Source organism: Eubalaena glacialis, chromosome 1, assembly GCF_028564815.1.
Source record: "Eubalaena glacialis isolate mEubGla1 chromosome 1, mEubGla1.1.hap2.+ XY, whole genome shotgun sequence".
Lineage (NCBI taxonomy): Eukaryota > Metazoa > Chordata > Mammalia > Artiodactyla > Balaenidae > Eubalaena > Eubalaena glacialis.
This window is the reverse complement of record NC_083716.1, coordinates 207,933,437-207,946,199: the sequence shown is the minus strand read 5'-3', so window position 1 is coordinate 207,946,199 and position 12,763 is coordinate 207,933,437. Positions and strand designations below refer to the sequence as shown.

The 12,763-nt window shown below is 37.9% G+C and overlaps 1 protein-coding gene across 1 annotated transcript in view; it reads right to left on the bottom strand.

Annotated features, from left to right (window-relative positions):
- Positions 1-12,763, bottom strand: part of LOC133100155 (cytochrome P450 20A1) — a 63,123-nt gene that overhangs the window by 23,309 nt on the left and 27,051 nt on the right. The window contains exons 5-8 of the mRNA XM_061204139.1: positions 11,018-11,185; positions 4,799-4,877; positions 1,219-1,334; positions 328-382 (exon numbers count right to left, since the gene is read on the bottom strand). Coding sequence (XP_061060122.1) covers positions 328-382; positions 1,219-1,334; positions 4,799-4,877; positions 11,018-11,185 — 418 coding nt within the window. The remainder of the gene's footprint in view (positions 1-327; positions 383-1,218; positions 1,335-4,798; positions 4,878-11,017; positions 11,186-12,763) is intronic.

Sequence of the window (12,763 nt, the reverse complement as noted above, 5' to 3'; positions counted from 1 at the left end):
AAAGTGAAAAGCCACAGCAGGAAATTGAAAAGCTCACAGCTCTGGCTGGAAAGGTGTCAATAGCAGTTCATTTTAAAGGCACTAACTAGAATTCACAATCCATAAACTGTGTCAAGAAATTTATGGCAATGTTCACAGGTGGCACAGAGCATCTGGGGTTTAAAAAAAAGGTGCCTGTGTGAATCAAGCCTTTCAAACAAGAATAGAAAAAGAAGAATGAAGGGAAATTATAAAGAGGTCTTGCAAACAGTGTTTCCTTTATTTTAGAATAGCTTTATCCTTGTATATTTTATAACCTATCTCAAAAACAAATCAATTTATACTTACATTTTGCAGTTATTATGCAACTGGCCAGAGAAAATATCATACTGTCTTCTAGGATCTAGGAAACAAAACTAAGTTTAGAAAGTGTGAAATGTAAGGTGGCCTATATTAGGCCCTAGTAAAATCACCTAGATTACAAAATGGGAGTTAAGGAAAGGGAAAACATGTTATTTCTTTACGAGGTTTTCACTTAAAGAAAATCTATATAATGAAAAAACCAACCGAAACACTGCACTGCATTTTTGATACAGTGAACACTTACCCAGTAATATTACTGGCTCATAATACATCAAACAAACTGGCTCAGTGCTATCATTCTAGCTTGGCCTAGAGCAGCAACGAAGACTCAGGAACAGTGAAGAGCCTGCCACTGTCCTGGAGCCTGATATAATTCCTGCACCCACACACACCCAGAAAGCCGCTTTTGTCTACGAGCACTTGCATGCATAGAGCAGGGCAGAAGGGTCCTACACTGAACAGGTAGGTGTGGCAGTAACAGCTCCACTCCTGTCCTCTGCCTGACAACACCACAAACACACAATATCCCAGTGGTGTGCTGGGGTGACAGACACACACTGGGAACAAGCCAAGCTGCCACACCTGGTCATGTAGGCAGAGCAGCTTAGTCAATACAGGCTTATGCAAGTCCTCCTCTTTTACAGTCAGAGAACTTTGGTTCGATATTTGCTTACTCAAATATTGAATACTATATAGCTGCTTCAAAGAACTAAATAACAGGAGACTAAATACTAAATACTATTTATGGATGATGTACAATAAAAAAGAAAAAAGCCACTGAATTCTAGGAGGGCGTCTGGGTTAAAGTGGATAAAAAGCACACTCTATACATGTCTGATTATCTTTTGTTTGATAAACATTTAACAATTACATCACCTGTTGGTCATTAAGGTCCCCCTGTACTAAGGAGTCAATGAAAATATGTTCACTGAAGTTCCTTCCTTTTCGTTCTTTTATGATTTTCTTTAAAATAGATTCCAGTTGCATAAGGGCTTAGAGAAGAAAAACAAAAAAAGATTTTAGAATATAAGCATTTGTGAGGATTGAACATTTTTCTGTATCTCTACAATGTTCCTATGTGCAGAATAAAACTTTCAAAGTTAAAAGTAGTAACCAATAATGCTTTAAAAGCTAATTTATGTTTAAACTCAGCTACTTACTTTTCTTCTTTTTGCTAAATTTAACACATACACCAAAAAGTGCATAAAACATACACGCACAATTTAACTAACAACTGTAAAGCAAACACCCAGGTCGAGAAATAGAACAATGCTAGCCCCTTAGAGGCCTTTTACACATATATCCCTCCCCTGGTATTATTCACCTTCCTTCTAAATTCTGTCCTCTTAACTCCACTGTTCTCCCAAATCAGGCATCACTCATTTAGAGACTGAAACAGATGTGAAATAATCAGAAAGGTAAATTTATGACACTTGGAAGATTAATCCAAATATCAAGAAAACTATCCACAGATTTCTCAGGCCCCATCTTACTTGACCTATCATAGCATCTGATGCTGGTCACTCACTCTGTAGGAAGCACTTTTTCATTTGGCTCCTAGGATTCCACACTCTCCTGGACTCCACACTTTCCTCCCACTTTACTGCCAGCTCATTCTCAGTATCCTTTGTCGATTCCTTCTCACCTCTCAAATTTCTTAATGATGGAATGCCCAAGGTCAGGGATCTCTTTTCTTGGACCTCTCCTCTTTTTCTATTTATATTCATTACCTTGGTGATCACCATTCTCAAAGCTTTAAATACAATCTATGTACTGAACACTTCCAAATTTATATTTCCATTTAGGATCTCTTTCCCCTGAACTTCAGTTTCATACATCTGACAATCAACTCAACATCTCCACTTTGACGTCTGAAGCATACTAAACATAAACATATCCAAAACTGAAGTCGTGATCTTTCGTCTCAAAACTGGATCTTTCTACAGTCTGCCCCTTCTTATTTCCTATTAATTTCATTTTCCAATTACTCAGGCCTAAAACTCTGGTGTCTCCTTCTCTCTTATACCCCATATCTAATCTGGCAGTCAATGTTGGTGGCTCTAATCTTCAAAATACAGAATTAATCTCTCTTACTCTTTTTTAAAAAATTTTATATTTTCTGCTACCCACCACCTAGTCCAAGCCACATTATTTTTCTTGCCTGGTTCACTGCAGTAGCCCCCTAATTAGTCTCCCTGCTTCTGCTCTGAGCCCCTTTATGACAGCAGCCAGAGTGATCCTTTAAAAATATAACTCAGATTCATAATTCTGCTCAAAATCTTCCAGTGGCTTCTTCGTATCTCATAGTAGCAACCTAGTCATACCTAAGCCAGACAAAATCTGTTCCATCCCCCCAATCTTTCTGGTCTCATTTCCTTCTATTTTTCTTCTGACTCATTTCACTCCAGGCATACAGCTCCCTGATGTACCTCAAATATATCAGGAAGAATCCTACCTCAAGGATTTTGCAACTACTTGTTGTGGATTTACACATGATCTGCATGGACTGGTTTCCTTACCTCTTGCAAGTGTTTGCTCAAGTCACCTAATCTTGGTGAGGCCTTTCCTAATAACCTCCCCACCCCTAGCACTTCCTATCCCCCTTCCTGATTTAATTTTCTCCATAGCAACTTTCATCTTTTAACACACTATTCAGTTTACTTATTCAGATTCTCATCTGCCTCTTCCCACTAGAATGTGGTGCCACAAGGAGAGGAATTTTTGTTTGTTTTGTTCACTGACATCTCCCCAGGACGAAAAATATACCAGGATATTCTAGATCTTCATTATTTATAGAATTGAAGGAGTCTAATAACATGTTAGTGATTAAAATGAGAAATTGTTAACACTGTACTGCAATGGTTCCCAAACTTTGCTTACATTACAATCACCTAGGAAGCTTTTTTTAAAAAAATCATAAAATATAAACCACACCTCATACCAATTACATCTGAATGTTTAGGAGCGAAAGCCAAGCTTCAAAAAAGTTTAAAAGATGCAACGTGTAGCAAAGTTTGGGAACTACTGCTGTACATTCTCAATCCTACAAGTACATGAGGATAATCTGGAGAGCTTTTATAAAAAAAAAAAAAAAAATCTGACATCCAAAGCACCTCTATCCCATATTCTGAATAAACTGATTTAGGGTGGGGCCTGATCTTCAATATTTTTTGTTTTGTTCTAAGTTCCCAAAGTGATTCTAATGTACAGACCAGGTTGAGAATTACTCACTTAAACAGAAGAAGTGACCCAGCCATGAGTTCCCACTCATATAAATACCAAAACATAATCATTTTCAATAAAAGCTCAAATTTGATCTATGCCCATGTTACAGTTCAAGAAGCATATCATACTAGACAATCTACTTTTATTTAGAATCAAAGAATATAAATTATTAATTTTCTTTTTATATTAATTAAAATCAATATTTGTAAAATACATTTTTTATTAAGGGTAATTAATCCAAATGCATCCATCAAGATAGTCAGAATGGTAGACTAGCAGATAGCAGAAAACGTGTCCATTAAATTGGCTTTTCTAGCCTTACGCTGGACACTGAAGGAATCACCAGAATGGTAAGCCTCACGAGGACAGGGATTTTTTGTCTCCTATACATACATAGAATAGTGCCTAGCACATAGAGGCCTCAATAAATATTTGTTGAAAGAATAAAGGAAGAGAATCTTGGGAAGCAATACTATTATCCATGAAAAATAATCCATTATTCCAATGCAGCCTATGTATTTTAATTTACCCTGCTTACTTCCAAAACAGAAATTGCAGCAGCTCAGAATAAAGGTATTAAAGGATTACAATCATTAAATTACTGACAGAAAATATAATACAAAAGAAAAAAGGGGGAGCACACATTGGGGGGCCATCTTAAACTAAAATTGCTATTTTTCAGTGTAGATTTTATAAAGTTGTAACCAACGCTAAATAGTTTTGAAAATATCTTTACTCAATGTTATAACGGCCAAGAATTTTTTTATGTTGCTACATTTCTTACAGATTTATCATGTTGATATTATTTCCTTAGAAATTCCTATATTGTTGGATATTTAGTTTTTTTTTGGTTTTCTACTTGTAGAAATAGCACTACAAAAAAAATTCATGAATATTTCCTTATTTTAGATAATTTCACTCATTATTTATGACTCTTAACATGTATTTCTAAATTACTTTCCCAGGATTGTACCCTGACACTTTCCATTAATCCTGTAGGCTATACCAGCTCTCCAGCACCCTCATTCTGCAGTGGGTGCTAGAGTTTATTTACTAATTCACTGCTTTTTCCTCTCTTTTAAGAAAAACTTTCATAATAGGAAATGTAGGAAAAAAACATAAAGGAAGAAAATATACATGACCTATAAGTTCATGAATCAGACATAGCCCTATTAAAATTAGGGCACATTTCCCTTAGTCCTTACTAAAAATTAATAGTGGTAAAACTTACCATCTTCATATTGTTTTTTCCGAGTTGTACTTTTATCAAGTGATCCATCTAGAAAGCCTTTTCCAATCTCCGACCAAACCTGAAAATAGGAAAACATATCTATTATCTAATATGTAAATTTTCCAAATAATATCAAGCGATCTAAGCTAACAGCTGGAGAACCTCTGTCTCACCAACAGAACTGTTAATTAAACTCTCCCTTTCAAGTGGGCTGCATAATCATTTACTCCATAGTCTTTAAGGATAGGGCACAAATATATTTTAATAATTTCATTCAAAGTACTTTCAAACTAATTATAATTAGAAAGTCAAAAGTTCCCTTCCTTTCAAAGTATATGCACAGGGAGGAAAAGAACATTGCAGTAGAGTCAATTCTCAATTTTTTATTATAATGGCACCAGTGGATAAGTAAAATTCATCGGGAATTCCAAACTTTTACTTCACCTGCAATACTGATAAGTTTTGGCTGAAATACAGAAAAAGGTTAAAGATTAGTCTAAGGTTTAGAGAGGGTAAAGAACAGAATAGGCTTCCAATTATTTCAAAATTGGATAATTAGCCCTTAAAAAAAATTGTTTATAATTCAAAAGTTCTGAAAGAACCTGGGAAAGGACAAAACACTTATTAATCAATGCTAAATATTTTTAAAATAATTAATAAAGAGTCCTCAAGTCTTATCTTACAAAGATATGCTTTTCAGATTATTTAAATGTAAAAAATTAAACTATTAAAAGTACTGTAGGGCTTCCCTGGCAGCACAGTGGTTAAGAATCCGCCTGCCAATGCAGGGGACACGGGTTCGAGCCCTGGTCCGGGAAGATCCCACATGCCACGGACCAACTAAGCCCGTGCGCCACAACTACTGAGCCTGCGCTCTAGAGCCCGTGAGCCACAACTACTGAAGCCCGCGTGCCACAACTACTGAAGCCCGTGCGCCTAGAGCCTGTGCTCCACAAGAGAAGCCACTGCAATGAGAAGCCCGCGCACCGCAACCAAGAGTAGCCCCCACTCGCCCCAACTAGAGAAAGCCCGCACACAGCAACAAAGACCCAACGCAACCAAAAATAAATAAATAAATGATGACTTAAAGTATAGAATCTTTTTTAAAAAAAAAAAGTACTGTAAAAATGTAGGAATACCCTTAAAGTGAGAAAGAAGTTTCTAAGCACAACACAGAGCACAGGGCAAAAATTCACGATGAAGAAGTTGAATTCATTTAGCTACTCCACCCCGAGAGCAAAAAGCTGAACAGACTGAGAAATCAACAAGTCTTCTTGGATCTCTGAGACAGAAGAGGACCCAGGGCAAACTGAGGCCCCCAAGACTGGAGAGACAGGTGAAAACAGTGAGTCACACTTTCCTGGAACAGACATACAAGTGGAAACTACCTCAGGAACCAGTGCTGGGGTAGGAAAACCTGAACTGTAATTGACAAATGGCTGGAGATTCAGTAGGACAACTCTGACAGTGAAAAACTCCAGGAGACCCAGACACAGGGCCCCCCAAGTGAGATTTACCTACGGGAGCGTGACCAGGTTCCCACAGTAAATATAAGAGAAAAATCCCCTTAGGCTTCCAGCAGGGGGACTGAAAAAGGAACCTATTTAAAACAAGCCAGAGCACTCTGCTCTTCTTAACAAGGCCTGCCCTCAGAGGGAACTCATTAGCCAGAGTCCAACCTTCTGGGGTATTAACGGAGCGGGGAAAGGGATATTCAATCCCAGTCAGGTCTAGTCTTTCACGTGGGAGAAGGGAAGTACCGAACTCCAGCCTATTCCAGCCATCCTTTCCCACCTGAGGGGGGAGAAAAAAACAGAGAAACACTTGTGAAGTTCACAGTCCAGATGCATAGGCTCACTAAAAGACAGACCTAATCACAGGATTATGGAATGCTTCCCCTTTCCCCACACCTCACCACCACACTGCTAAAGGCCTATATACACCAGTTTCTTTTACACAGTACATCATGTCTGGCTATCAAGAAAAAGTTACGAGGCATACCAAAAGGCAAAAAACACAATTTGAAGAAATAAACCAAGCATCAGAATGGCAGGAATCTTGGAATTATCAGATCAGGAATTTAAAACAACTATGATTAATTGCTAAAGGCTCTAAGGATAATAGGCTAAGGGCTCTATATGATCCTTAAGTAAAGGATAAAGTAGACAGCATGCAAGAACAGGTAGGCAATGTAAGCAGAGAGATGAAAATCCTAAGAAAGAACAACAACAACAACAAAAAACTAGAGATCAAAAACACTGTAACAGAAATGAAGAATGCCTTTGACAGGCTTATTACTGATAGTACACTGGTTTTGGCTTAGGAAAGAAGGTGTGATCTAGAGGATATATCCATGGAATCCTCAAACAGTTTCTTACAAAACAAAAAATACTCTTTGAATATGATCAGCAATCATACTCCTTGGTATTTACCCAAAGAAGCTGGAAATTTATGTTGATACAAAAACCTCCACAAGATATTTATGGCAGCTTTATTCATAATTGCCAAAACTTGTAAGCAACCAAGAGGCCCTTTAGTAGGTGAATGAATAAACTGTGGTACACACAATGGAATACTATCCAGCTAAAAGAAATGAACTACCAAGCCATGAAAAGACATGGAGGGGGAATTCCCTTGTGGTCCAGTGCTTAAGAATCTGCCTTCCAATGCAAGGGACGTGGGTTCAATTCCTCATCGGGGAACTAAGCTCCCACATGCCGCAGGGCAACTAAGACCACACGCCCCAACTACTGAGCCCAGGCGCTCTAGAGCCCATGCACCACAACTACTGAGCCCGCATACCACAACAAAGAGCCCGCGCTCTGCAACGAAAGATCCCACATGGCACAACGAAGATCCCATGTGCCACAGCTAAGACCCAGCACAGCCAAATAAATAAATAAATTTTTTTTTTTAAAAAAAGAACAAAAAGAAAAGACATGGAGGAAGTTTAAATATTAATACATATTGCTAAGTGAAAGAAGCCAATCTAAGGGTATATACTGTATTATTCCAATGTCATACAATATTCTGGAAAAGGCAAAATTATGGATACAAGAAAAAGATCAGTGGTTGCTGAGACTGGGGGGGGACAATATTATAATGATGGATATATGTCATTATACATCTGTCCAAAGCCACTGAATGTACACCATCAAGTGTGAACCCTTACATAATCTGTGGACTCTGGGTGATTATTATGTGTCCAATGTAGGTTCATCCTTGGCAAAAAATGCACCATTCTAGTGAATGATATTGATAATGGGGGAGACTATGCATGTGTGGAAACAGGGGGTATATGCGAAATCTCTATACCGTCCTCTCAATTTTACTGTAAACCTAAAACTGCTTAAAAAAGAAGTCTTTTTAAAAAAGCACTATAGGGGACTTCCCTGGCGGTCCAGTGGTTAAGACTTTGACTTCCAGTGCAGAGAGTGCAGGTTCGATCCCTGGTCGGGGAGCTAAGATCCCACATGCCTCGCAGCCAAAAACCCAAAACATAAAACAGAAGCAATATTGTAACAAATTCAGTAAAGACTTTTAATTAAAATGGTCCACATCAAAAAAAATCTTTGAAAAAGAAAATAAATAAAAATTAAAAAGCACTATAAATAAAAGTAAAAGCAAATGAAAATTGAGATAAAAATAAAAAGCTCTTACAGATTAGTAAGAAAAAGAAACACATTAATAGAAATATGGGTGAAGGACATGAGAAAGCACCCCACAAAAGACGAAACACAAGTTGTTCAGCAAAAATATTAAACAATGTTTAACCTCACAAACAATAAAAGAATTATAAATTTTAATCATAAAAAATCATTTTTTACTTACAAGATAGGCAAATATTTAAAAGACGCATAACTCTAAATGTCAAAAGCACAAGGAAAGAGCACGCTAATGTTGGTGGGAAAATAACTGGGACAATGTTTTTGGAGGGCAGTTCAGAAACAGTATGCAATTGGGTATGAGGTGAACATTTTTCACATGTTAACACCTGTGAAATGCATCTTATGACTGACGACATCTCCCAAGTGCTGTCAGCCAAGCAACAGTCATGGTGCAGCTGTCACTGCCTCTGCATTCACAACCTGGTTAGTGCTCCTGGTGGCACGGCTGGACAACAGCAGCCCCGAGGTGTTTCAGACATTAAAGATCATTTAAGGCAGGATTTTAAGTCATGTTTATGGTCTGAAAACTTTCCTTTGACAACTTCCAGTAATGTTAAGAAAATATCAGATTGTTACCAAAAAATATATAATTTGAATCTAGTCACACCCAAAAATATGTAATTTGAGTCTAGTCAAACCCAAATGAGGGACAGTCTACACAATAATTATCCTGTACTTAAAAAAAAAATGTCAAGGTCAAGAAACAAGGAAAAGCTGAGAAACTGTTTCACATTAAAGAGGTTTGACCACTAAAAGTAAAGAAATCTGAATGTGGGCTCTGGATAAAAGTATGGTATGAATGCTAAATTTCCCAAGTTTGACAACTATGTTGTTGCTATATGAGAGAATATCCTTGTTTTTAGGATATACAGACTGAAGTATTTAGGGGGAAAGAAGCAAAATGTCTACTTTACTCTCAAATGGTTTGGGTAAGGAGAGGAGGAATGGATGGATGGATGGATGGATGGATGGATGGATGGATGGATAGATAGATAGACAGAGAATGAATGACAAAAGCAAATGGGGCAAAATGTAAACAACTGGTGAACCTGGGTGAAGGATATTATGGGAGTTCCTAGTGCTAGCTGCAACTTTTCTATAGGTTTGAAATTATTATTTCTACTTTGAAATTCTAAGGAAAGAAAGGTAAAGAAAATGCCAGCATAAAAATACCCAGAATAGGAATAGGTATCAGCAGCTTGGAATAAAATTCTGGAAATAATAGTGGAGGTCCCTTTTTAAAATTGCTGTCTCATCAACATGAAAAAAATCAGATATCAACAACCGAGTCAAAAATTGATTCTCCGTTAAAATATGAAAACATTTTAGGAATTCCTTAGCCGATTTGTTTTAGCTGGGTAACCTGAGTAGTTTACTCTAGGAAGGGGAATTAGAGTGATTTTTCCACTTTTATTTTTACGCTCCTGAATATGTGAACGTTTTATAAGAAATGTATATTTTTCAATCATCAAACACAAGTAATAAAACCATTTTAAAGGGAAAAAGGATAATATTAAACAGTGACAGAGTGTTAAGCCACAGTTCCTAGTGATTTTGTTTTACACACATTATATTATTTAACCTGTTTTTATAGATTTGAAGAAAATAAGGGATTTCTCAGAGATCCAAAATGCAGTGAAGTAAATGACTTAAGTATGATTTGAAACAAATAAAGTAATATAATGTTGAGACTAATTAAAATAGAGAATAATAAAGTCCATATGTGAGTTCAGAAAAGGCAAACAGTAAACCTGTTTTCAACTGGATTAGCCTTTCTTCAAATCATATTCATTTCATTAGTATTTTAATGCTCCATCAACTTTAATTTCTTTCTATATAGGACATAGTCTCTATTAAGTATGGTTTTTCTCTTTATTCTAGAATTAGTATTATTTTATAACATACTTGGTTTTGGGTTTTTTGCCACGCCACGTGGCTTGCAGGATCTCAGTTCCCCAACCAGGGATTAAACCTCGGCCATGGCAGTGAAAGCCTGAAATCCTAACCGCTAGGCCACCAGGGAACTCCCGACATACTTGCTACATATTAAAAGAAAATTTTTTTAGTCATTCATTTTTTTAAATTTCAAAAAGTAACTGCTTAGGGACTCCCTGGTGGTGCAGTGGTCGAGAATCCGCCTGCCAATGCAGGGGACACGGGTTCGATCCCTGGTTCGGGAAGATCCTACATGCCATGGAGCAACTAAGCCTGTGCACCACAACTACTGAAGCCCGCACGCCTAAAGCCCGTGCTCAACAAGAGAACAAGAGGAGCCACCACAAGGAGAAGCCCGTGCACCGCAACGAAGACCCAGCGCAGCCAAAAATAAATAAATAATACACATAAATTTAAAAAAAGTAACTGCTTAAAAAAGTAATTCTTAAATTTTTTAAAAAGGCAACAATTAACCTTCTTGCATTGTTGTTTTTAGCCCCAAACAAGGAAATTCTGTACTATAGAATCTTAAACCTTCTTCTTGAGAGGCAAAGTCTACATTATTCAACTATCCAATTTGATGAAAGAGTAATTTTAAATTTGGCCCTAGACTTACTGTGCCATGATTCTTCTGGAAGCGAATGACTTCTTGTTCATCTTCAAATGTACTACCCATTACCATCTGCGTAACAGACTTCATCGCAAAGCCAAGCATATGCTGGCAGAGAGGGACATGTTGGGACTCTGGGTAGGAGAGCCATTTATCCAATAATTCTTCCGAAAGCTGAAAGAAAACAGAAAACCACAATGATTTACTATTTCCTCCTACTAAATCTTAGAATAATCCATCAAGTAGACTCATTTCATAGAGTATACAGTTCAACTCCTTAATCAAAGCAAACATTCAGGTGTTTACTGACCTGTCAGGCTAACAATGGCTCCACCAATAATTACATCCCTAATAGTTTAGTTTCTGATTCTGTCAAAGGGCTGATTTGGAAAACAAAACAAACACAACAATGAAAACAGAAAATATAAGTTAAATGTTCAAAGGCTGGGAAAACCTTAAACCTAAAGGAAAATAAGATATTAAAGTCTTAGTATCTAATTAAAAATGGTAAAGGTTCCCCACAGACTGGCTGTGATATAGTAAACAATCAATAAATATATGAATATGTCAAAGTCCTAGACACGCTTCAGTGACAGAAACCTCTCAGAGTCTCTTTGTCATTCCTTCCTCCAATGAATATTTACCAAATCCCTTGTGGCATAAAAAACAATGTGTAGGGACTTCCGTGGTGGCGCAGTGATTAAGAATCCATCTGCCAACACAGGGGACACGGGTTCAAGCCCTGGTCCGGGAAAATCCCACATGCTGCGGTGCAACTAAGCCCCTGCGCCACAACTACTGAGCCCACGCTCCACAACTACTGAAGCCTGAGCACCTAGAGACCATGCTCCACAACAAGAGAAGCCACCACAATGAGAAGCCTGCGCACCGCAACGAACAGTAGCCCCCACTTGCCGCAACTAGAGAAAGCCCACATGCAGCAACGAACACCCAACTCAGCCAATAAATAAATAAATAAATAAATAAAACAATGTGTAATAAAAAGATCAAAAGCTTTGGAGGGCTTCCCTGGTGGCGCAGTGGCTGAGAATCTGCCTGCCAATGCAGGGGACACGGGTTCGAGCCCTGGTCTGGGAAGATCCCATGTGCCGCGGAGCAGCTGGGCCCGTGAGCCCCAGTTACTGAGCCTGCACGTCTGGAGCCTGTGCTCCGCAACAAGAGAGGCCGCAATAGTGAGAGGCCCACGCACCGCGATGAAGAGTGGCCCCCGCTTGCCACAACTAGAGAAAGCCCTCGCACAGAAACGAAGACCCAACACAGCCATAAATAAATAAATAAATACTTTAAAAAAAAAAAAAAAGCTTTGGAATCAGAAAAACCTTGGGTTTACTTCTGGCTCTGTCACTTAGAAGCAATGTGACTTTGAGCAATTTGCTTGACTTTTACAAGGTTCAGGTGTCTCAACAGTTAAACAGGCATGACATCTCCCACTTTTCATGGTTGCTGTGATAAGGATAATTGTACTTACAGCACACAACACAGTGAGGGTTTTGTGAAATAAAATATATAAAGCCCCTTTCATGTTAGGAACTCAAATTTAAGCTACTTTCTCATATCAACTCCATGAAAGTTTTGTCACAGTGTAAAGGACTTCACTGATCTACACATATGCCACTAACGTAATTCTGAAAATTTATCATATTTATATAATATTTCCCATTACAATTCTCTTTCAAAATGTTCCAGAAGACAGACTGACTTCCACAATGGTGGAGTGAGGACTTTGGTGAT